The sequence below is a fragment of the Ambystoma mexicanum genome, chromosome 7q, assembly GCF_040938575.1.
Source record: "Ambystoma mexicanum isolate Mex_15411 chromosome 7q, UKY_AmexF1_1, whole genome shotgun sequence".
NCBI lineage: Eukaryota > Metazoa > Chordata > Amphibia > Caudata > Ambystomatidae > Ambystoma > Ambystoma mexicanum.
This window is the reverse complement of record NC_090941.1, coordinates 745,021,347-745,047,571: the sequence shown is the minus strand read 5'-3', so window position 1 is coordinate 745,047,571 and position 26,225 is coordinate 745,021,347. Positions and strand designations below refer to the sequence as shown.

Here is a 26,225-nt window from a genome sequence, read left to right as displayed (position 1 = left end):
GCTCTTCCTCCCAGGCGGGAAGGCTTCACACAAGTCTGTGGAAAAGACCCCGGAGAAGAGGATGCTGGACCTTTGCCCGAGACTGACCCCTCAGGACCCGAAGAGGGGATGGGACAGAGAAGAACTCCAGGGCATGGACATTTCTTCGTCCGACGAGGAGGAGATAGTTTCCGTCCACACCATCCCGGAGGAGGGTGGTGATACCGATGATGAGAACGCTGAGGAGATGCCGCCAGAGGCTGCGACGACGACCTCGATGACAACGCCGACTGGATCGACTTGGGCACTGGGCCCAGTCGCCCTATTCCCTAGGTACTGCCTAGAGACCTGTTGCAGGATATTTTCTTGACCCTCCACGCGCTGGTGTCGGAGATTCAGAGAGGATGCCGATTGCACAACCAGCGGCACCACTTGCGGCGAGCCTGTTGACACCGGGGCAACCACTGTTGAAGAAAAGGGGGAGACACCCTATGCCTCCATTCCAACCGTCTCTGCCCCCCCACCCCCCAGGGCTTCTCCGCTGGACAAAGTGGGATAATGTACTTGTTGAGTCGCCGTACTTGAGAATGGGTCTCCAGCCCCCGGTCTTCTTTCTTATGAGAAAGTATCTTGAGTAAACTTCGGAGCCCCGGAATTGCTTCAGAACCAGCTCTATCACCCCCCCCCTTTTTTTTTTTTTTATTATTTTTTTTTTTTTTTAAACATGGCCCGATCCACCAGCAGCAGCTAAGGATGTGTTCCTGTAGGGCCACAGGTGGTATTGACTGACCCTTCCGTTGAAGCTCCCAAGTGTGTCCGTGGGCCAGAGCATCCAGCACCCATCGATCAGTGGAGATTGTCTCCCACACACTGACGAAGTTTGCCAGCCGGCCTCCCACCGGGGTGCAGGGGTGGGGGCCCGACGTCTTGGCCGGTTCAGCCCTGCTTGGAGGCCGGCGCACCGCCCTGGGAGCCTTGACTGTGACCACCTTGAACTGGTGTTCAAGGCTCTCCCCTTCAGACTGAAATCAGCGCCCAGAGTCTTCATGAAGTGCCTGGCCTTGGTGGCGGCCCATCTGCTATCACAGGGGATTCATGTGTATCCTTACCTCGACGACTGGCTCATCCAGGCCAGGCCAAGGGACATTGTCTTCGATCACACGGCCAGGACCGTCCGCTTCTGACGGACCTGGGGTTCTCTGTGAATTATGCAAAGTCCTGCATGACTCCATCACAGGACGCACTGTTCCTCGGATCCAAGCTCAACAGTGTCCTGCCTGGAGGTGCCATCGGAGGAGAGGATAGCGGCCATCTTGTGCAAGGTGCAACGGATGTTGGCACTGAAGATCGCCACAGTGAGGACCATCAAGTCGCTGTTCGGCATGATGTCATGTATATGCCTGATTCGGCTCTGCAGGTTGCAGATACGGCCGCTCCAGGAATTCCTGGACACCCATTGGATCCAGGTGTCTGGAAGCTTCTAGGACAGAATTGCATTTGACTCGGAGTTCTGTGGGGTGTGACTTCCAGAGCCCCCATACCAGTAGACGGTCACGACGGACGCTTCCCTGGAGCGATGGGGAGCCCACACCAGACGTCTTCACGCCAGAGGCCTGTGGCTGCCATAGGAGAAGACACTATACATCAACGTACTGGAACTGCAGGCAGTGTTTTGGGCCCTCGAGTCATTTCTTCCGTCCCTCAAGGGCAATGTGATGAGGGTCTTCATGGACAATATCACCACAATATTTTACAACTGGAAGCAGGGGGGGCACCAGATCCCCAGCACTCTACGAGGCACAGGATTTGTGGCACTGGGCCGTCACCCATAGTATGTTCCTCATTCCGTTTCACCTGGCAGGAGTAAAGAACACTGTTGCTGATGCAGCAGGGAGCTGCGCTCTTGCCATGAGTGGGAACTTCAGCAGGATCAAGCGGACAACCTTTTCCTCAAGTGGGGCAGTCCCCAGATCGATCTGTTTGCGACGGCGCCAAGTGCTGGAAGTTCGCCAGCAGGTTGCCCCAGCCGGGGAGCATGGGTGATGCATTCGCCTTCCCTTGGGAAGGCCTGTTTCTATACGCGTTCCCTCGCCCCGTTGCCACTACTGCTACTAGTCATCAGTCAGCTCAAACGGTACCGGTGCAGATGATCCTCGTCGCACCAGCGCAGCCGAAGCAGATCTGGTACCTGGACCTTCTCAGCATGTCAGCATCCTCCCTGGCCCCCCCCCGCACCCCTTGTCAAGCAGCCAGTGGTCGCAGATTTTCTCACGTTGGAGGGAGGCACATTTCTGCACCATGACCCAGGGTCGCTGAACCTGGAGGCCTGGCTCCTGCAGCACTGGAGTTTGGTGGTTATGAGCTGCCCGCGGACTGCAGGGAGGTCGGGGCCAGGGCATCGTCGACTTTGAAGTGCTACGGACACAAATGGAAGCGTTTTGCGACTTGGTGCCAGTCACAGAAGAGTAACCCTCTGAGGGTCACAACCCCCCCCCCCCCTGTCCTTCCGTACTTATTGTCATTGGCTAAATTGGTGCTGAATCATGCCTCCAAGGTGCATTTGGCGGCTATCTCCTGCTACACCAGGTCTCCGGGGCGGTCTTCGCTTTGGTCGCACAGTCTAGTAGAAGAGTTCATCAAGGGACTGTTCATTCGTTCCCACTGGTGAAGGCTCCTGCCCCGGCGTGGGAACTCAACGTGGTGCTGACTAGGCTCACGGGGGGCCCCCCATTCGAGCCTATGCATCAAGCTCTGCTCAGGTTTCTGTCTTGGAAGACAGGTTTCCTTGTGGCCATCACCTTTACTAGAAGAGTAGGTGAGATCCAGGCCCTGTACTGCAAGCTGACTTTCCACGAGACGAGGGTGGTGCTGCAGACGCACCCCTCCTTCATGCCCAAGGTTCCGTCGGAATTTTCTTCTCAACGAACCCTTGGTGTTGCCTGTGTTTTTTCCGACACTTCGTCGCTGGCTGAAAGGACTTTGCACTCGCTGGATGTGGCTCGAGCGCTGAAGTTTTATGTGGCCCGCACGAAGAGTCCATCTCCAGGTAGCTCTCGGGCTGCATCACTCATTGTCACCGGTTGGCAAACCGACTGTTGCCTGGCCGTCCGAGAGCCCATTCTACCAGAGCGATCACTGTGACAACGGCGTTCCTGTCTGGTGTGCCCCTGCTGGACATCTGCAGGGCTGCTACGTGGAGGTTGATGCACACCTTCACGAAATTCTACTGCGTCGACAGCGATTCCAGGGAGGAGTCAAGAGTCGGGCAAGCAGTGCTGCGCAACCTGTTCACTTAAAGGTGAGCCTGGTAAGGAGGTAAGAGTAATTGCTTCTGTTGAGCCTTGCCACCTCCCGTAGTTTAATTATGTATTGCTGTGTATTCTTTATTCATGGGCATGTGAATCTATGCCAGACCCCCATGCTGGAGAAGGAACAAGTTACTTACCTGTAACTGTTGTTTTCCTACATGGATCTGGCATGGATTCACATGTGAACCCTCCCGCCTGCCCCTCTGCGGCTCTTCTTTTGATCCTACTGTCACTGTACATGCTACCAAATCTGAAGAAGGCTGCCAGAGGAGGGGCTTGGAGAGTGGGCAGTCATTGGCTGGGGGCAGTATGACCCAGAGCTCAGTGATTGGTTTACAGGAGAAAGACAGTTTATAAATGAAAGTGAAACAGTTTTTTCTTTTACCGAGGATTCCCAGCCTGATGGGGAATATTCATGAGCATGTGAATCCATGGAAGACCCATGCTGGAGAACAACAGTTACAGGTAAGTTACTTGTTCCATTTCCCATATTTGGATTGGCGTGTTAAAAAAGAATTTACTTTTTTTTGTTGTAATTCCCTTAAAAATGCTTTAATAAACATTTTCAACCTGTATACCGTAGTAATACATTTCAAAGGAATAACCAACACATCGAACATTTTGCTTCAGACACTTTTCCAAATGTTGCCTCCTTCTATTACCTACTGTAGTGAATCGGGTGAGCATCAGTAAATGAGGGTGTCTACGGAGTGAATTTTTGCATCCAAACAAAGACTACAATCTTGCCCCAGACAAATGAGGAATCCATGCAGAATTTGTTAGCAGTGGGTTCACCTGTGTGGATTTGTATAGCCGGACAAACTACACACATACGTTCATTCAGCTTTATATATAAAGATATTGATAATTGTGAAGAGAAGGTAACTTTTTGTTTGTACACTTGCAGGCTTTGGAATGCTTGTATCGTCAGCAGTGGACAGCAGATGATGGCTTGGGTGTTCTGATCATCTCACCAACACGGGAGCTGGCTTACCAAACATTTGAGGTTCTGCGAAAAGTGGGGAAGAACCATGAATTCTCAGCAGGCCTCATCATTGGTGGAAAGGTTGGTTTTTCTGTTTGTATTTTTCACACACAAGTTTTAAGCACAGACAAAAAGACTCATCACTCACCAGATTTTTCAACATAACCATGTTTGGTTCAAAATAAAAGGGTCTGAATGAATCCATTTTTATGTTTGACTGAAGCCAGTCATAATTCTTGTTTTTGAAGAAAGAAAACATATTTAAGAAAGGCTGTAGCATGCCAAGAAGCAGTGCCAAGGTACCAGTGGAACGTGCACCAGTTTTCATTAGTTATTCAGTGTGTCTCCTACATGAAAGGGTAGTAACATCAATGGAAGAAGGTAGACTCAAATAATTCCTCTTCCAAATGTCTGCCCACCTCTTCCTTCTCAGAGTGACACATCTATTCTGCAGCCTTCTCATACCTCTCCCTAGCACCACCCCACAATATGCATTCAATGATCATTTCTTACAAATGGGATGGTTAAAGAGGTCACTCGTTTTCCTGTGTCGGTCACCGTCTCCACCAGTACTTGTAAACCAGGTGCATCATGTGAAATGTAGTCATGTGGGATAAGTATGGTGTCTGTGTCCAGCAGAGGGTTGAATAGTTTCATCTATCAGGATCCGGAAGTCGAGGTAATTTCATCCAAGAGCCTTCCTCGTTATTTGACATACTCAAGATTGAAGCAATACATCTCCCACAATGCACTAGAACAGGAATCTACAATTGAGTGGTGCTGGATACCATGAGCAAAAAAACACATCTATAATTAGTGGAAATAAAAATATCTGCTCACATGCTCTCCTTAAAGCCATCCAGCAAGAGTTCTATCCAGATGATTGGGCATATAATTAGGCATAGAACAGAATAACTAAGATTTGCATGGAGCATCATGGTGGGTTTGCATTGAACATCTGGGGAAGCTGCAGGGAATGTGAGGGATATTTGTGGAAACAGCAGGGCTGTTTACAGAGCCCATTATGTAGAGCGGGATCAAGGAGATTTGTAAGATGCATATGGAGGTTTGCAAAGCTGCCTTAAAGGGGTATTTAAAGAACACTTCCGGGGGCTGCATGAGAAAATCAGGTTGTGAAGAGGCAACATCTCGGACATTTGTAAAACCTTTATGGGTACACATCAGTGAAATGTGTAGGGAATATTAAACCTATTTTGGACATGCCATGTTGTGGTGCACCCTCCATTTGAGTTTAACTGCTTCTTGTCGACGTCTTTACATTTGCTCCATTTTCCATTTGCCTAGACTCCTCATTAGGCATCTACAAACAGTACACAAGAACCCTTTCCCACAGGCGCACCCTCACTGCAGAGCTCTGGAAAGAGTTTGCACTCCAGAACGTGTTACATGACTTAAGGGAGGTTTGTGGCGAATGTTGAAGATTTGGAGAACATAGAAAATAGCTGGGAAACATTTCAGTGAACATTAAGGAGAATGTAAAGGCACGTATTGTGTATGGAGTACATTTGGACTACACATCAGGGATAGTTGGAGGGAACCTTAGGCAATTCAGATGGTTCAATGAGTTGAATGCTTGTGTGTGAGTGTGGCACTTTAAGGTCACAGGTGTGTAAGCCGGAAGAGCAGACGTTGCCATTTACCTACTCGATCGTGTGGTATTTCCATAACAATTTAGTTGGGAACCGTATACTTTACGGCACTCGGAAATGGAAAAATTGGAGTAGCAAACGCTGAAAAACACATTTTAGATTTCACATCAGCCAATTTTGGTGTGAACATTGGTGACATTTATTGAAGCATCAGGGAGATTTGTAGAGAGTGAGCAGGTATTGTTGGGCAATTTAGTCAAATGGGTTGCATGACATGTTTGGAGTGGTCTTCCATACTGGGGCAGAATTTGTTCAGGAAGTTTTGAAGTTCTCTGATTTTGCTTCTGATTCACTGGTATGCCCATCTTTTAACAGTGTAATGAGTGTACTGTGTAGTTTTCTGAAGTGGCACACGCAATATGTCTCAGATCCTCGTAGACCTGGCATCATTTGTCATCAAGTGTCCCCTGCTCTACAGAGTGCATTTGGGTCTCCTAGGAGACTAAGCACAGGGAGTTTGGGGCACCTCCCTCACTTCCTGCCTACCCCAGACACCGTGGAGCCAGAGGCGGGCTTCACTTGTGAATCCCGCCAAACGCAAAGCGAACAAATGGACCAAACCTGGTCTGGCGCGCTGAGTAAATCTCAAGAAGGACCTTTCCACAAAGAAATGGCGAAAAAAGAAGACCGGGGCCATTTTGGCAAAAATTGCACCCTTGGGTGCCTTAATGCAGCTGCGAACGCAGCCCCCGGTAAATGTACACCACAGTAGTTAAAACGAAACCACTGCCACCAGCCATTCAGTGAGAAAAGGGTAACGGAGAAATGTTACATGAGAAGCTAGACAAAAGGGGATACTAGGTATCCCCTCCAGCACCCTATTGTAAGATAGCGTGTGCTGGGTCTAGAAAGTTACAAATGTAAGTAAAGTCAATTTCACTTACTGCTATGGGAAACAGTAGTTTATCCCAGAGAAGGTATTTAAACATTTGGGAACTCTGAAAGACTTCCCTGTGCCACTGCACTGAAGGTGCTGTGTGACACAATGTAAAAGATGATGCCTATGGAGTTTGTCAGGCTCCATAACCAAAAGAAACACTAAGCTCAGAAATCACATTAAAATACATGAGAGAGTGGGGGAAAAAGGTCTCACTCTCTCCGTGTTAAGAAAATCAAGTCCTCAAAATACAGCAAATATGCTGGGGGTCTCTAAGGTAGAGGGAATTAGCACATTTCTGAGAATTCTCCCTAACAGGCGCCACTTCCTTTTGTCATGGTCGCAGTAGTGGCCCCTCTGGCATCCTGGCTGAGGCCCGACGTCTTTCCTGCAGAGGTCCGGCAACCCCAACCACTTAAGAAGTGGCGCAGGGGTTGGGTTTAGTAGTATGGTTCAGTGGGAGGTGGCAGTGTACGTCTGTGCTTGGCACGGCTAAAACCAGCCCAAGCAAGCACCCCTTAATAAACTCCAAACCCGGTGCAAGGGATTTTTCTCCTATAGTGTGTGTAGCAGCACTTGCGGCTTAATTGCGGCAGCGGAGACACCAGATCCCCAAAGAGTCACCAGTCCAGCTCAGCGACGGGCCTCCCCAACACCGCAGACCAGTATCTCCACTCAAGATATTCTCTGCTTGAAGTCAGGAATGCCCTCTCAAGCACGTTGCTGCGGGTGGGGAGGAGGGCACAGAGGCATGGCCGCCAAATCTGGTACACACTTGTTTTCCTGTGATTCCTGTACGTAGCCTGGCTCCTCCAGCGCTGCCCAGTCTTGTTCCCACAATGGCACACTTCCTCTCCAGCAAGCCCAACGCGGCCCTAGCGCAGGGAGCTGTCCCTCGCATTGTTTTTAGTTTATTGCTACAGTGTGCCCGGTGGCACCTGCAAGTGGTCTCCGCCGTATCCCTCAGTCGGTAGCTCCTCACCTCCTAGTCAGTGATCGAGGTATAGTGTGCCAGCCGGGACTCCACCAACACCATTCAGCGGGGCTCACCAGCACCCCGCCGGGGTGCCTTGCCTCCAGGCCAGTCCGATGCCGTACAAACACCTGGTGTCAGTGTGAACAGGCTGCTAGACCGCAGTCAAGCCCAGCCCACCAGTGCTTAACGCGGACCCGCCTCGGCTGGCTCAGTCACTGTTTCTCCGTTCCCGGCAGAAGCGTCCTCCAGCAGTCCCAGAAGCTGCCAGCCAGGAGCACACACCGGCCGCTCTGGGTCTGGAAGTGATATTGCAGATTGTTGTGGGTCTACAATCTCAGGATTTGATCAGCGCCAGCCTCAACTCTCCCGGTTTGTCACGCCGTATGTTTCACCCACTGAGGGTCAGATTTCAGGTCTGTGGTTCCCTTGGCGAGCTTTGGGTGTTGTGGAGCTCAGAGGAGCAGCCATATTGCAGGCTGCTGAACAGCGCCCCCAGAATACATTTAGTTCTGCCTGCATATCTGCTCGATTCTAAAAAAACAAAAAATATTTTTGTTTCAACTTTAAAAACAACTGTTTTCTGGGTGTCTGGGCATCCCTCGCGTAGAGGGTCAACCGGTTTCAGTGGTATTCCATGGTTTGTCTTTCACTTTCACTGTTCTTGATATCTATGGTCGTTTGCAGATTTTACTGATGTCAAAACAATACAACCCACAACCCTCTGTTGTATTCCTACAAGGAGAACCAAAAAGAGATGATTTTACTTGGTGGTGCCAGAGTCAGGGAGTGTACAATCTAAATAAATGTAAACGGCACTCAACGTTGGCTGATCCTTGGTGCAGTCACATATGGCTCCAATTCTTCATTCTTTTGCACCTACAACAGATATATATTTCTGATGCTTGTGAATCTGCTTAGTATCACATGCTGTGAATATAGTCCAACATCTAGTGGTAATCACAGAGTATTGCATCTTTCATTTTCGAAAATCGAAAGGGGACATCGACATGGGCGTGACTGTAACACTATCCCTAACGTGATATGCAGTGTACATGAAATCCCATACGAGTCCAGGTCCCTCAGATTGTTTTTTTCCGCCAACCCATTTGGTTGCCTAATGCAGACCTCGCAAGAGTTAATATTGACTACTTTGTCCCCACAACCTACGGTCATCTAGTCTCCCAACTAACCTTCCTGACGACTGCCTCATGGGCCTCCTGCCGCCAAAGACATCCACAACTGCTTTGCGACTGTTGAACTGCTCAATGGCTGGTGACCGCATGGCCTTGGCCCTTACAGTGGGGAGAGTGGGGCCCTCAGTTTATTCTTCTTTAAGAATGCATTTCCTTTTCCCTTTCTTTCTCTATTTGGTCTGGCTGCCATCACCCTCTGCTATGGAGAGGATGCACTTATTTTGCCTGTCGTATAACAGCAAGTTTCCTTGGAAGGACACCCATCACCGTTGCAATCGGTGTCTTCCTCGAGACAACGAGCGCTCATGCAAACATTGAAGGACAGGCGGACTAAACTGTGGCTGGCCTATGCTATGCAGGCCGAAAGCCATTCCCCCGTCGGCGCCGTCGCTTCGGTTGACTAGGAAGCCATCGGTATCCATGGCTCCGAATTGGAAGCAATCAACCTTTCAGCGGAACATTCAGGCTCCCAAATGCCCGTCCCCGGCAGACAGGCCACCGGCTTTGTTATGGGGAGTTCACACCCCAGTGACAAGGGCACACACGCACCACAAATACCTAAACACACAACCCGTAAGGCCTCCTCGATAGTCATCGAAGAAGCGCACAATGCCAACTGGGCCGCCGAAAAACCTTGACGGCGCCTCCGAACCTTGCGGTTCAGCGCCCTCCATTCAACCGTCTTTGCGGCATGCGACTGGGCATTCCTCTGGAAAGGCCGTTAACCCAAAAAAAAAGTCGCCGACACACCGTCCAAGGGTGCACAAGCACTTAAGTCCTCAGGGGAGTCTTCGACCAGCCATCGGGCACGTCTAGACCTTCCATTCAGCCTCTGAAAGTCTGCGCTACAGAACACAAGGGCACCACCTCTCATCGAGAGGAGTATTCTGAAGCCCTCCTACCCCAGCTTCTCTTCAAGACCTTATTAGGAAAATCTCCCCCTTCTAGGCTATCTTTTCCACCTCCAGACTCTTCTGCATCTTCCCTATGGACTAGGGAGAGGTTTGAAAACTATATAGACAAAATGGCCCAATTTATTGACTTTTTGGACAAATACATCACTCCCAAAAGACCCGGGGAAGAGGACTCCTCCTAAATTGCTGAAATTTCCCATCTCTGCACAAGGCCACCCGGAGGATATCTTGGATGTCTCAGAGCAGGAGGATACCTATGAGGACATTTATCTATTTGCTCAGGACACAGTTGATCAAGACCCAGACTGGGATCAAGATCAGTCAGGGGATCAGGGCCCTTGGCTATCACCAACACATACCCCTGACCCAGACATCATTTGTCTAGATCCCCCTTCTTCTCCACAGAGGGAGTCGTCACCTGTAGATGACCAAATGTTGTTCAACGCTATTTTAAAAAGAGCGGCCGATCATGTTCAGATCGCAACACATGAGGCAGCCCCAGACTCTGACTTTGTTGATATCCTCAAGGAGAAACCTCTGACTAGTCAAGCCATCCCCTTACTCAATTCTATCAAGAGACGCCTAGCTCTTTCCCTGTTGTCACCGTCTCTCACATGGGAATTATTCCACCCATCACCTTCCGACCCATCTATCCATAAGGGATCATGCCACAATGAACTCCCTGTTAGTTACAACCACTAGGAAAAGGACGGGGGGGTTCCACTGGCGGAAGCCCCTCCGGATAAAGATTGTAAGAATCTTTATGCCCTTGGTAAACTAATCACTGCCTCTACGGCCTATTCTACTATGATCGAAGACAATCCAACTCTCCTGACAAGCTACAGCGATGTCCAATGGGGCCAAGTCCAGGATGGCCTTCAAGAGGTCCCAGAGCCCTCCCAATCATGCCTGCTGGCGGTCGTGGCTGAGGGCAGACAGGTTACCGACAACATATTAAAAAATACTCTGGACTCTGCTGAGACTCCTGGACGCACTCTAGCCCAGGGGACTTTACTTAAGAGACACGCCTGGTTAAAGAACTCAGGCTGGAAACTCTGGCCTCTTATCAATAAACCAGTTAAGGACTCCAACCTTTTTGGGAAAGCTGTTGATGACGCCCAGGAGACTGCCATAAAAGGAGCACGAAATGCTGAAATCACTCATCCAGATCACAGCCAAGCCCTTCTACCAAATTGGAGGCTCTAACTCCCGCTGTTACTTTCATAGACAATCTTTTTCCTGCTCTCCCCATGGACAGTATGGCTCAGGAAGTACTCCCTGGTCCTCCGGCCAAAGCTCTTCTGGTAACGGCCAATATCAACAGAGATGTCCTCGTAGAGGCAAGGGTAGAGGCAGGAACTCTACTCCTAGAGGCTCCCCGGCCTCCACCTCAAAGTGACTCACTGATTCGGATCACATCAGATCAGTGGGTGTTAAAGACAGTTACCCATGGCTACTGCATTGAGTTTCACCGACCACCTCAATACCACCCACCGAAGAGCAGACACCTGTCGCCAGTACACCTGCACATCCTGCTGGAAGAGGTTCAAGTCCTTCTGGAAACGTGCGCCATAGAAGTCGGTCCCATTCACCAGGTAAACTAGGGTATTTATTCAGTGTACTTCCTTGTACCCAAAAAGGATCTCAACATCTGTCCTTTGTTAGACCTGCGCCCAGCGAACAAGTATGTCAAACCTCAAAAATTCAGAATGATAACACTGCAGGAGGTAATCCCACTGCTGCTGCAGGGGATTACATGGCCACATTGGATATGAAAGATGCATACTTTCATATTTCAATGTTTCCAGCGCACAGAGTACCTCAGGCTCATGATGGAAGACACCCACTATCAGTTCAAGGTTCTCTCCTTCGGCATTGCCTCAGCTCCATGGGTGTTCAACAAAGGTACTGGTGGTAGTAGCTGCTCACCTTCGCAGGCAGTCCATCCCAGTCTATCCTTACCTCAATGACTGGTTCATAACAGGGAATTTGTACAGGACATGCCAAACAAATACCCAGAAGACGGTAGATTTCCTCTTCAACCTTGGTCCAGTCTAAACCCCAGCCAAGTCAAACAGTTTCTGGGGGCTATAACTCGGACCAAAGATGGCCTAGTCTTTTCCTCCAAGAGGGTTCAAAACGTGCTGGTCCAGATCCCTCACTGTAGCCAGTCACAAGGTGACCCTACGCAAGTCCATGCGACTGTTGGGGATGATGGCCTCCTGCATCTACCTAGTTCCTCACGCTCGCCTGCACATGCACCCCCATGCAAGAGTGACTCTCGAGACAATGGTGTCAGGCCAGCGGCCAGTGGGACGATTTAGTGGTTGTCTCGGCAGCCCTCATTCAGTCTCTGCAGTGGTGGTCAAGGGAAAACCTTCTGCAGGGGAAAACCTTCACCACCCCACGCAGTAGAAGCCACTCTCACTACAGACGCATCTCTGACGAGGTGGAGGGCTCACCTCCTTCAACAGACAGCGCTGGGTGTGTGGTCCCTAGCGGTAGCATCCAATCACATAAACTTGTTGGAACTGCTAGCAGTGTTCAAGGCTCTGAAGGCCTTCCAAACACACCTCCAGGGGAAGACGGTTCTAGTCCTCACAGACAGTACTACGGCCATGTATTACTTAAACAAACAAGGGAGCCCTCGCTCTCTAGGGCTGTTCAAACTGTCCCAGCACATATGGAAGTGGCCTCTCAAACACAAGATGTTCCTCCTGTCACATGTTGCAGGGGAACTCAATCTTCTCGCGGATGTACTAAGCAGAGACTCCCCTCTGCCCCCCTGCCCCCTACCCGTAGAGCACGAGTGGTGACTACAGGAGGACATCGTACTCAATGTCTTCGCAGAATGGGGCTTCCCAGAGGTCAACTTGTTTTCCACTCTGGAGAACGCCCAGTGCCCAGATTATGCCTCCAGGTACCCGCAGAACCTCTCCAAGGTGAACAGTCTTTGGATAACATTGTCTGGGAAATTTGTCTAAGCCCCCAATTCCACCTGATCAACAGAATAGTGCACAATATGCACCAAGAGCCAGTCAGGAGGATTCTGGTGGCCCCGATATGGGGCCGCCAGCCTTGGTTCTCCCATCTCATGGCAATGTCAGTTTCCCCTCCCAGGAAGCTGCCTTGCCCTTACAACATGCTGTCTCGAGACCAGGGGGAAACACTGCACCCATACTCTCAATTTAGCAGCTTGACTCCTGAGGTCATAGAGTTCAGGCACCTCCAACTCCCTCAAAGATGTATGGACATACTCGGAGAAGCACGGAAAACTTACACCAGGCATCGCTACTGCAGCAAATGGAAGCACTTTGTCACCTGGTGTAATGGCAAGGGCATCAATCCTAGTGAATACTCGCCCCCAGGCCTCCCTCTGGAACAGCCCCTCTGCCTCTCTGAAACTTGAGGAGAACCATCTCCGTTTCCGGAAGCATCTCAAGGCCTTCCTCTTTGCTTCTGCTTTCTCTCCTCCTCTCCCCTGCTGACCTCCTGGCTGAATCTGAAACTGCGCTGGTTACCTGGCTATCCTCTGATCTCGGGCCCGGGTCCCCTCCCTGCTAGTTGCACACCTGCAGTGCCCCCCTGGCAACCCTTGCACTCTGGGACTGTTTATATATCCCTACAGCCCCCATTAGCACTTGATACCTAATGCCTGCACTTACCCTTGCACTTGCCACCAGCTGGCCGCACTTTTATGTATTGTCTTTATTTATTCTACTGTTATCCTATGTACTGCACTGCCCCCTCCCCTTTGCACTTTTCCTCTCACCCCCCTCCCCTGCACTTGCACGATCTCAATGTCACCTGGCCTAGTAGGATCGTTGTCTCCGTCTTCCCTCTGTTTCCCCTCCCCTCCCCTCCCTTGCCTCGTCGCGCCTCGAAACACTTGTCTGTAGGCGTGTTATAAATGCCATATATCATACCTAAACATATTGTCCTGTACCTAACCCACCTGTTAGATTCCGGTCTGGTTTTCAGTTCTCTAAAGGTCCACTTAGCTGCGCTTTCTGCCTACACCACGTCCCAGAGCAAGGTTTTGTGGTGGAAAATTCCAGTAATTAAAGCATTTATTGAAGGGGTAAAGAGGCTTCATCGCCTTATTTCCAACCCAGCTCCCGGGTGGGACCTGAATGTTCTTACCAGACTAATGGGGCCTCCCTTTGAACCAATGCACAAGGCTAGCCTTAAAGCACTCGCCTACAAGACCGCCTTCCTGGTGGCGATCACCTCTATAAGGAGAGTTAGTGAACGCAGGCCCACTCAGTTCAGGACCCATTTGTCACGATTCACAAAGATAAGGTGGCTTTGTGCGCACACACCTACACTTTGCGCTTTAATTTATCTCAAAGTTCCACGTAAACCAATCCATAGAACTACCCACCTTTTTCCGGAACCCCACTAACGTGGAGGAAAGAAGCCTCCACACACTGGATGTGAGGAGAGCGGTTAGCTACTATATGGAAAAAAACAAAGCCACTAAGGAAAACAAACCGGTTCTTCATTTCAGTGACAGCTGGCAGATTAGGGGACCCTGTCTCTAAATCATATATCTCAAAGTGGATTGTAAACTGCATCACACGGTGTTAAACTCTTGCCAAGAGAGATCTACCCTTCATGCCTAGAGCACACTCTACTCGGGGCACAGGGGCTACCATAGCATTCATTGAAAATGTTCCTCTTGAGTCCATTTGCAAAGCAGCAGCCTGGAGTTCTGTGCACACCTTTACACAACACTACTGCCTATATACACACTTCAGGTCTGATTCTCAGGTGGGACTAGCAGTGCTAAGACATCTCTTTGCTACTGTTCCTTCACACATCCCACCATCATCTCTGGGTACTGCTCGCTAGTCTATGCACACCATGTGATTCTAAGCAGAGTCACAAGCATCAGAAGACATACGTTACTCACCTTAGTAGTATTTCTGATGATTGTATCTGCTCAGATTCACATGCGCCCACCCTTCCTCCCCTCGTGGAGCAGAAGGAACATAGACCGCTTACACCTCCTCTCGCCTGTGCTCGCTCACGCGGCCTATAAGGCTCCCTCATGGCAGAAAAAACACAACCAGAGGGAGCTCGACGTGTGAGGGTTTTTGGGTACACTGCATGTCACGTAAGGGATAGTGTTCGTCATGCCCATGTCGACGTCCCCTTTCGGTCTTCGAAAGAAAGATGCAATGCTCCGTGATCACCACTAGATGTCTGACTATATGCACAGCACGTGAATCTAAGCTGTGTTAGGGAGAATTCTCAAATGTTCTAATTCCCTTCAACCTTAGAGACCCCCAACACTTTTGCTGGACTTCAGGACTTTTTAATTTCTAACCTGGAGAGAGTAAGACCTTTTTCCCACTCATGTATTTTTCTGTGATTTTCATTTTCTTTTTACTTTGGAGTCTGACAAACTCTATAGGCGGCATCCTTACATTGTGATACAAAGCAACTTCAGTGCAGTGACACAGCAAAGTCTCTTAGATTTCCCAAAGGTTTAAAGACCTTCTCTTGATGAAATTACTGTTTCCAAGAGCAGTGAAGTGAAATTGACTTTACTTACATTTTGTAACTTTTTAGAGCCCGCACACATTATCTTACCATAGGGTGCTGGAGGGGTTACTTAGTATCCCGTTTGTCTTGTTTCTCATGTATAATTTTTATGTTACCCTTTCTACAATTAATGGCTGGCGGCAGTGGTTTACATTTAACTACCATTGTGTGTTTTTATGGCGGGCTGCGTTTTTGCAGCTGCAGTAAGGCACCCCCGTGGGTGCCCATTTTGTCAAAATGGCCCGGTCTTGTCTTTTCGTCATTTCTGGCTGGAAAAGTCCTCCTGGAAAAGTTTGGTCCCTTTGTAAGTTTTGTTTTTGGCGGGATTCACGAGTGAACCCCGCCTCTGGCTCCAGCATGACTGGCAAGGGCAGGAAGTGAGGGAGGTGCCCGAAACCCCCTGTGCTTGTCCTTGGAGGAAAGCCAGCCGGCTGTGTGATTGACAGCTAGGCTGGACTAAATGGAAGAAACCTGCATAAAAGGCGAGGCTTTTTGGCTTGGAAGGCAGTCGACCACTGGACGATGGAATCGGAAGACGAACTTAGAAGAGACGCCTGCTACAACTCCTGGACGGTTGGTTTGCCCGGTGAAGCCCTGCTGTTGTGCTGAAGCTCTAAATTTGTTTCAACTAGAGAATCACTGCAAGGAAGACTTCTCCCCTTGGGTTGGTGGGACCAATCAACCCATAAGTGAACTCGTCTGAACATAATCTCGGAGCTGGCTTTATTTTCGCTGCTGCTGCTGAAACCGTAGTGCCAGGGAGAGGAACACCAGATCGAGTGCATCTCTTTTTAAGTTCAGACCCGAGCCTCAGGAAGATCCTCCGGACTCCCTTGAAGCAGGACTGACCAAGCCTGAGCCACCTCAAGAGTGCTGGTCCCCAGATATGAGGAAAGTCTAGAGTGGTATCCGAGAGTCCATGGTGGTGCTATTTGCTGAGACGTGAGGAGCTGAAACCACGAAGCGCCGCTGAATTGAAGTTTGACCCTTGCTGCTGCCGACCTTCCCATTGTGTTGCAGGAGTCTCCAGAAGTCCTCCCTCTTGTCCCCAAGACTGAGGCACTGGAACAAAAGGATCCACACAGGAACAGAAGCCAGCTGGAACCATTTCTTCTAACGAAAGGTACTTTAAACCTAAGAGGACTTACCTCTTGTTGTGTAGTCTTGTTCTCAGTTGAGACTTGCCTTGGTTGCCCTTGCAGAGTTGTTTGCAGCTTTGCCCCTCACAAACCTCCCAGCTTGTGGCCCTTCAAGTGAATCTTATTTCTACAAAAATTTCTAAAAACATTGTGCAAGACTTTTACTTACCTGCAAAGAAGATGTTCAGCGTCCCTAGACTTCAACTAACATTGACTGTCCTGGCCCCCTGAGTGACTCTTCTACCGCTGATTTTGTGCTGTTGCCTTTTGTCCAGGAAAGGGATAATTATTTTTTCCCATATCTAATCCTATACACCAAACTCAGTATTGCTCTAAATGTACCTGTGATAAATCAATGTACACACTGTCCTAGCTATTTAAGTCACCTGAGTGTGTAGGAAGTGTCTATGTGCCATCCCCAATGGGTATCATTGGTTTTAGAGAAACAGTGTGTTTTGAAGTATACTTTAATTGTTACATGTTTTGCTCCCTTTTGAACAATGCTTATATAACTGACTCTTAAATACATTAATAATTGTTTAATCAAGAAACCTTGAGTATAAGGGTTTATTTTGATAGCTGTCGCTGTGAAAATCTGTGTTGCAACCTTACAGCTCACATTGACTCCCCTTGAGATGAGCCTGGCTGCTCAGCCACACTACCTACCTGTGTAGTACAGACTTATACAAAAGGTTGGGTTCCCTATTGCCAGGAGGACAAGGTTGCTGTAGTCTCCCAAAGGGCACTGCACACAATCTTGCCTAACAAGCAGATGCAATCATCAGAAATGCTATTGCGGTGGGTAATGCATGTCATGCTGTTAGTGATGACCACTAGTTATTCTTAGGGTCTTATACACCAACAAAATAGTACAGCCATTGTGAATTAAATAAAAGCCTCACAACTGATGGGTGCTTGGTTAGGTATACAGAGGTTGTGGATACAGTCTCAACTGGCTGTTGTATTTATCTAAAAGTTAAAGATTTAGAAAAATGTGTGTTGGTATGGTGACAATTTTAAATTGTATGGAGTCTAAAAACACAATTTCCTACATATAAAGGTCTGCTTACCTGATGCAGACTGCAAAAGGTCTCCTGCAAGTCGCTACAGCGGCTGGCTGTATACAAAGTGTCAGCCTGCCGCTCAGTTTGTGTAGTTAAGTAGCCATTTTCTTTCTAGCCACAACCAAATACCCTCAGGAGAGTCGAAAAAGGTGGCCTCCATCTTGGAGAGGCGACTGTACTGTTTAATCATCCTGTTGCATAAGCCATCTATAATGATGATAATAATTTGGCATTTATATAGTGCTACGAACCCTCAGGTATCTGAGTGCTGCTTATTACCCACGGTGTGTGGTGTAAAAATATGATTTTTTACTAAAACACTGCCATCAATGAAATGTCGCGGCGCTTGACGTATGACAAACATTATATGCAAATCCATTTGACAGCTCCATTGTGGCTTCTTTATTGTCTATTTTTTCCTCCGAATTACGTACCCACTCGGAAGAATAAAACAGTGGATCAGTATATTAGTCCACCACAAGTGTGCACAGTCGGAGGTGGACTCGCTTTTTGCAGATAACTGCATGCTATGTTGATACAGTCTGTAGCTTCTCTGAGCCTCGCAGCATGCATTCTGCGCATATGTGGAATGCGCACTAGAAAAGTGTATTGAAGAACCGCCATATTGGAGTAGTAAATGCTTGTATCCTTCTGCAAGACTAGCAGACAATGTTGGATGTTAACACCAATATTTATAAACGATTTGTCCAATGTCCTCCATTAGTTAATTAGTTAAGCATATTTATTTTTTAGGGTGTCAATTCAAGCTACAAAGCTATTTGTGTTCAGAATGTATCAACATAGTATCCATAGTCCTTTTCACTCTAAATGGAGTTTGAATGTATTTTACAAGGGAGCTTTGGATACAAAGTATCTGGTAGCATGGTGTCTATGGTTAATTGCAAAGTTGCTAACTGTCTCCATTTCATCAGGGTAACTAGCCTTTATCTAGTCCTTGCCTTTTATGCAGCAGCACTTTCCATGCTGGGAGTTACAGGTCCATACTTGTGTGAACCAAGCATATTTAGTGCTCTTAGGTAATAAGCTAAGGACTAGGTAGCGATTAACTTGAAAACATGGAGCCGTTTGACGACTCTGCAACTGCAAATAATTTGCAATGCTGTGCAGATTTCAGCACCAGCTTGGACACAAGTTACTCAATTATCTGCTACTGCCTGGGGAAGACGTTTTCCTGCTTTGCTCATTGGACTGCCAAAATACCTGAGCATAATTATTCCTGTCTAGCACAGAGCGCACGCGGGCAAGTGAGCGAACATGTGCAGTCGGCAGAATGCAGTGGCGGCAGGTGATTTGGAAGGGATCCCGTTACCTGACAAAAATTAACACATGGGCCAGAACAAACTGTATAGGACCTGGGGAGGCATAAAAAACGGATACTGACATGAATAAAGCAGCAGGAGCCCCATTGACAAAGCCTCATGAGGATAAGAATTGTGAGCACACAGAGTAATCCTCTTGATGGAAAGATTACCGATTTATTTTTTATTTTATTTTTTTCCCTACCAACAACAGTAGGCACAGCAGACATGGAGCGTGCTCCGATTCAGGTGGAAACAGTTTACAAAGACAAATCGAGCCAGACTAATGGGGATTGCCGCCAGGATGAACAAAGTATAAACCTCCCACCTATAGATAATTCACTTTTGAACCTATGTTATTGTCTCCAGAAGGAGACAATAGAAACTGACCTACCCCCGCCTTTGGTGGAAAAAAACAACTTACTTCATGAATATCATTGGCGGGAGCTTCTCGCAATTCCTGGATTTGGAGAGGTTGGTGACATAGAGTAGTAATCTCTCTGGTGACTTTTCCGGTAGCAATTTATCGTCTTTAGAAAACACGGCAATGAATAATGAAGTCTTGCTCTCAATACACGTACTGCTAAAAACCTTATTTTTATTGTGCTCGGATATTCTCAAAGAATAAAAGAGCTGGCAAGCGGTACATACTGCCATAGACCTATCAAAGGCTGCCCCGAATGCCAAGTTTTCCACCTTATTCGAGACTACATTACATAAAGTGGTCTACATAAAGTGGTCGCTGTCAGCAGTTCTGTAGTACTGTCGTCAGAGTCCGAAGCATTGTATAATCCACCCAGCCCACTTAACAGTAATTGTGTTTTCTATCCTACTTACCACAGCCTCTCCTTGTGATAAAGAGTGACCTTGATGAGGGTGATTTTTCCTCTAAAAAAGAACAGATCACGGAAAAAGGTGAATCCCGTGTCTAAAAAAAGGTAAAGCCTGTTGATCAAAAGACACTCCATAAGAATCCAAACTGGACCTGAATTTTTACTGAAGAGAATTACATGATCGTGGAGAAAAAACACGAAGGCAAAGGAGCCTACTAGAGAAATAAATGTGAGACAAGCAATAGTAAGGGCTAATTGGATGACTGGATATGTAGTCCATATCAAGACAAAAAGGGGCAAAATCAGCGGTTTCTGATCATGAGATGCCGGATGTAACTACGAATGAACCTAGTAACATTGCGTACGCCTTTTTGGAAACCACTGGTTTGAGTACTGATGTTTTAAGGAATGAAGTCAAATTGAACAGTGAAGACGTTGATGACCTAAACTTGCAAGCAGGGCGGAGTATTGCAAAATCTTCTCAAGTCAAAAATACATGACAATACTAAAGTTACAATTGTTCCACTGTTTTCCACCACAGAAAGCCCTTTTCTCAGCAGTGCTGAGGTACTGAGGGTACTCCACATGCTCCTTTTAAGGGTAATTTTAACTAAGGGTGTGGCGGTTGAGCAGAATTAGGTCTGTTTACATTTAAATAACAAACATATTGTAGATTTTATTATTTCCTCGCATCCTACTATTTACAAATGGAGTTCTCTTTTGAAGTGGGATCCCACTGCAAACTTAGTGGAGAGAAAGTTTACAAAGCTAGTAGGCGGCTTCCTTACTGTAAGGGTAACATGGTCTATTACCCTTACGATGCATCGCCAGGGGAGCTTGGCATGTATTCCCTGTATATCTGCTAAAGGGCATTATTGAAAGGATTAGTGTGAACCTTTATCTGCAATCATTTGGAACACTTGTGGCCATAAGCAACTCACAAAGAGTGGGGGCCAGTCTTAGTAAATTGACGGGTTCTGGTGTCTTTGTACTGCAGGAGACATGGCTCATATCGATTAGTGTTTATGGCTGTACGATACTGAGTAGATTTGCTGTCAAAGGTGCTACTGGCAAACCTTGTGGAGGCTTGATTATTAGGTCCAAGTCCCACATACACATGAGTGAATTCCACGTGGGGCAGTGTGACCTGAATGTTTTATGTGCAAAAGTCTCACTACCTAAAGCAAGTAGCTGGCGGCGGATGTTATTGTTTAATATCTGCGACAATCTGGGGGCGCACTGCTATGATATTTTATTTGTATCGCGCTCATACACAAGTGTTTCAGAGCGCGACCAGGCAAAAGGGAAGGGAACAGGGGAGAACACAACAACGATCTTACTAGGTCCAGTGACATTGAGAACGTGCAGTGTATGGGAAAGGGATGGGGGGGAAAAGTACATGAAAGGGGGAGATTGGAGAGTGTGGACCAGATGAGACACAGATAAATAACAATAGATAAAAACAAATAGATAATGGAGGCAATAAACAGTGGTAGTGCAGCCAGCAAATGGCAAGTTCTGTGCTTACGGCAGCAGACTGGGTAAGTCTGATAAGTGCAGAAAAAGAACATGAGGGAGTGGGGACTGTATGGGTACAGATACAGTCCTCCGTGCAAGGGGTGGCCAGAATTATGGAACATCTAGCGGAGGTATTATTTTTACATTTGTAGCGGTGCACAAAATCCTGGGGCATCAAGGTGCTAGTTGCAGCAGGGGAAGCGAAAGGGGAGAGGAGGAACATAAGATGGAACACGTTATTTGAGAAGTAATAATGGAGTGGGGATGGAATCATCGTGTTAAAGATGCGATTAAACGGGGCGATCTTAATGCGTATTGTGAGACTTCCAAAGGTATCTTAAATAAAGGGAAGGGTACGGTGGGCCATAGGAGCACCCTTTTAAATAGCCCAATGGATAAAATGGCATGGTTTCATGCAATCTATTGGCCTTGATTTTTTTTTTTTTTTTTTTTTGGGGTAATACAGAATGGGGAATCTGTGATATCACCATGCAATATACTGAACTCTGTGATCATAAAATACGAGAACTCCAGCTCCGTAACACTGAAGATCAATCCAAATTATCTTTGTGAAGCTGCTAAGCAGGGGGAATAGGATAATTTGGACAGAGCGGAACATTGACAAATTAAATAGAAGATTGCGCTCTGACCAAGTGGTCCTGTCGGAACTGGGTGAAGATGTAAATACAGTTGTAAACTTAATATCCACCCTGGCTCGGCAGAATAGCACCATGAAGTATAAGAGGTGGGGGATTCCCAGAGGTCCTCTGGCACTAATATTTACGATCCTGCCATTGTGGGGAAAAAGATCTCTACATCAAAACACCCGTTACGTGAAGATACTCATTAAGTCGGGTCAGCTATCATCTTGGGAGAGCAAACATAGCACTTCTGCGCATTATATATAAGGATTGGCTGCGCATCGAAAAGCATTCAGCAAGAACCGCATGTTGGCAGCTCCTTTATCGTGTCCTGTGGAAAAATGGCAGCAAGGCTTTCTGGAAGTCATTAAGAGTGTACCAGAATAAAAGTAATAAAAAGAAGTTAACCTGGTTGTCGAAGCAGAATGTGTGGCACACAGTCTCCTTATGGTACATCTATGGCATTGGAATCATCTGTTTCCTGCCTAGTGGCTACTGGGCTCAAACTGGAACTTACACTGTGTGCAGAAGATGTTTATGTGAAGATCTGTAAATTTAAAATCTTCTCGTGCCCCGGCCCGAATGGGCTTTCAAATTTGTTTACGAGTGACCCGGGCCACTGCTCTATTATTCAGTACAACTTATTCCATAAGGTTTTATTAAGCTGGGAAATACCAGTATCCTGGAGAAAGTCTATATTAATCCCCATTCATAAGAAAAGTCAGAGGGAGGATCCAACAAATTATAGATTGCTCGTATGTTATACTCTTCTGTCAAGCTATTCTTCAATTTTCTACTGGGTGAACTACAGGCAGGGGTAAAAGAAAAGCAGCTTCTTTCAGCAAAGCAAACCAGTTTTAGAAGAGGTATGAGCACGATCCATAACATCTGGACTGTGCAACAACTCATCGGTAGTTCGTTAGACTACAAGACTCAATTATATATCACTTTTATTGACTACTCAAACTCTTTTGACAGAGTATAGTGCGGGCTAGGCTATGGGCAAAACTCGCAAAATGGGGCATCAACCCAGCTCTACTCAGTCTAATAATACAATTCTAATACAATACAGCTGTTACAGTGAGGCTTGATATGCAGGGGCGATTAAGCCAATCTATTTTTACTGCTGACGGACTGAAGCAGGGCTGCGTTTTGGCCCCTTTTATTATTCACTTTATACATGGCTGACATGGAGTCTGCATTGGAGAGCTGCACTAATTACCCACCTACACTATCACTTACATCATTGTCCTGGTTATCGTATGCAGATGACACTGTTTGTTTTTTATTTTATTTTTTGTTTTTTACTTTTATTTTTGGTTTGCATATCACATCACAGCTGTTCCACATTTCAACTGATTTCAAGGTGCACAAAATAGTAATGCATAAACCCAACATTTCATTTATCTAGACAACAATCGGGTATATTTGCACATCCTCAGAGTTGTCCGTGATAAAAGAATTTCGAGCTATCCGGTCTTGGGCAGAGTCTATTCACTATTAGAGTTCTCTGCATCGGGTAGAGTTCTACTCGGGTATGTTCTAAACACAGTCCAAATGTCTTTTGGTCTGCTTGTTATAGGCATCATTCCTATGTAAGTTTCTTCGCATTCATTAACATATGTTAATCCTTTAAGGAGATGTTCTATGCGGGGCAGTGGGCGTGACTGCTTTTCCATGTTTGAAGAATACATTGCTTTGCTACTACACATATGACATTGAACAGTCTTTTAGTTTTCTCTGGTACTTTCCCTATATCCCCAAACAGGTATTTCTGGAGGCTGAGCTGCGCAGGGATCTGTGTTATATCGTCTAGTGTTCTCGCAACCTCCCGCCAGAACCCAGCGATCAGGGGACATGCCCAGTACATATGGAATGCATCCGCTCTGGGGCTTCTGCATTTCGGGCAGTTTCCAGATAATGTGTTGTAGAATTTCGCCATTTTAGCTGGGCTATAGTGGAGCTTATTCAATATTTTAAATTGTATCAGCCTGAGGCCAGCATTTAATGACTTTTTTTAGACAAAAGGCAATATCTTGACCATTTCCCCTCCTCTATAGTTATGCCCATATCCATATCCCGTATCGCGCTCTGAAACACTTGTGTACGAGCGCGATAGAAATAAAATATCAATAAATCAATCATACCCCATGAGGCTTTGATATTATTCGATGATTTTGAGTGAGTTTGGATTATGTTTAACTTCGACACCCCTGTACCAGATTGTGAGTATAGTGACTGGAAGCATGCATGTACGGTGGTTCTTCTGGGTATGTTGGCCATCGCTTCTTAAATGCTGCTTTCATGCGGTGGTATTGGAGGGTGGCCAATTGGCTTCTCCCCACTGTGTCTGCGAAGTCCTCTGGTGTCCCGAATCTCCCGTTCGGAAACGTGTCTCTCATTTTGATCTCATATTCCGGAACCCATGTCTTATGTATACTAGTATCGTATGTGGGTCTGATGCCTGGGAAATTCCATGGCGGGGCCTGTAAGTCATAGGTTGTGTCTATTTGTAGTCTTTTACTGATTGCGGCCCAGGCTGCAATCGTGGAGGTTGTCGGGTCGAGTTTACATTAATCCCTGTGGGTTTTCGTAAATATTATGGAGCGCATATCGGTTGGCCGGACCGAGTGTCGCTCGATGGGGACATGTGGTGTTCGATCTGTTGGATCCTGCCAGTATTTAGCGTATTGTGCTTGTGCCACCAGGTAGTATGGTTCGAAATCTGGTGCCGCAATGCCCCCCATTTCGTAGGGTTCCACCAATTTCTCCCATTTCATTCTGTTAGCTCTGCCATTCCCTATCAATGTTGTTGCCGTGGATCGTAGGTTTTCAAAGAAGGGCCTGCCTGGCCATATTGTAACGACACTGTGTTTGACAAAACACCTATTGATTTGCAGAGCTGTCTAACGGCATTATTAGGGTATTCTAGAGAGAATAACCGTAAAGTAAATGGAACTAAAATCAAGATCGTGCCTGTTGACTGCAAACGATTATATAGAAATTTAATCTGGAAACTTGAAGATCGCCCTGTGGAAGTATTGGGATCTTGCGTTTATCTAGGTACCTTAATTACTCGTACTCTCTCTACTAAACTGCTTCAGTTTTATGTTGTGCATAAAATGCTAAGTAGATTTGGGCTGAGTAAATCATTTGTACGGGTTAAGGGTGGGTGTTTGATCAAAGGTATGCTAACCATATATAAATTCTGTATGGTTTGGAAACGTATACTGATAACGTCAATGGCTCAAATTGCTTGAAGGGAAATTGTGGCGACGCAACTTGGGGCTACCACAATTTTTCCCAGTAGAAGCAGCTCGCCTCGAACATGGTCTGGTCTCATTATTAATGCAAGTAAAATTAAAAAGAAGCCCGCTACTAATAAAAATCTTGTCAGAGAAGGCACAATACCATATTAAGCTGGGACATGAATTCGGATAAAATCAAAAGCCAGGTATCTTACTCGTTGAAGGCCCTGCAGAGCTCTTGTGTTGATTTTCAAGATCAGATTAGTGGGTATGTGGATGATGATTCTTTTAATAACTTCTGTTAGAAGAACATTAATTGAAAGGGCGAATATCTGTGACGGAGTAAACAATGTAGATTATTTGCCTGGTAAAACCTTGCTGAATGAATTTGCCAGACAATCCTTTCCATACATAGAACCCATAAGTTATATTAGGTACACTGTAGATCACGGTTTATGGCGATTCATTATGCTGTTTTGTTAAATTTGATGTGCTCCCTTTGTATATGGTAATAGGTGTTACAGTGTCTCTTCCAGAAGCTGACAGGACATGTAGGATTTTTAAGAAGCTCTGGAAACTACTAGACATTTACTCTCGCAATGTCCTGAGCTGCTTTCTTTATAAAAAACATAATTACCAGAAATTCGTAAGCTGCATGCAAGATGTAATTTAAGAGCAATTTTGGCCTACACTAGGAGGATTGAGACCAATGCTGCGTACTTCATATGGGAGCATGTTAGCCTGATTCTGGAGGCATTAGCACTGTTCAATAGTTTGGCATATTGTATGTGATATGTATGGATTATTTTAGAAGGTATTTCTATAAGATATTGTGTAAGTTTTAATAGCTTCAATGGTCTTAAATGACTTGTTTGTTATAATGAAATGTGAATCTTTTTTTATATGATTAATTGTACTTAGTAACATATTTGATTGTAGTGTAAAAGATTGATATTTACCAATACGCTTAAAAAATATATATATATTTACCTGCTTGAGCTCTTGTCAGTA

At 46.6% G+C, this 26,225-nt stretch overlaps 1 protein-coding gene across 1 annotated transcript in view; it reads left to right on the top strand.

Moving 5' to 3' along the window:
* The window catches only part of DDX10 (DEAD-box helicase 10), a 1,554,249-nt gene that overhangs the window by 72,664 nt on the left and 1,455,360 nt on the right, over positions 1 to 26,225 (top strand). The window contains exon 4 of the mRNA XM_069640199.1: positions 4,195 to 4,353. Coding sequence (XP_069496300.1) covers positions 4,195 to 4,353 — 159 coding nt within the window. The remainder of the gene's footprint in view (positions 1 to 4,194; positions 4,354 to 26,225) is intronic.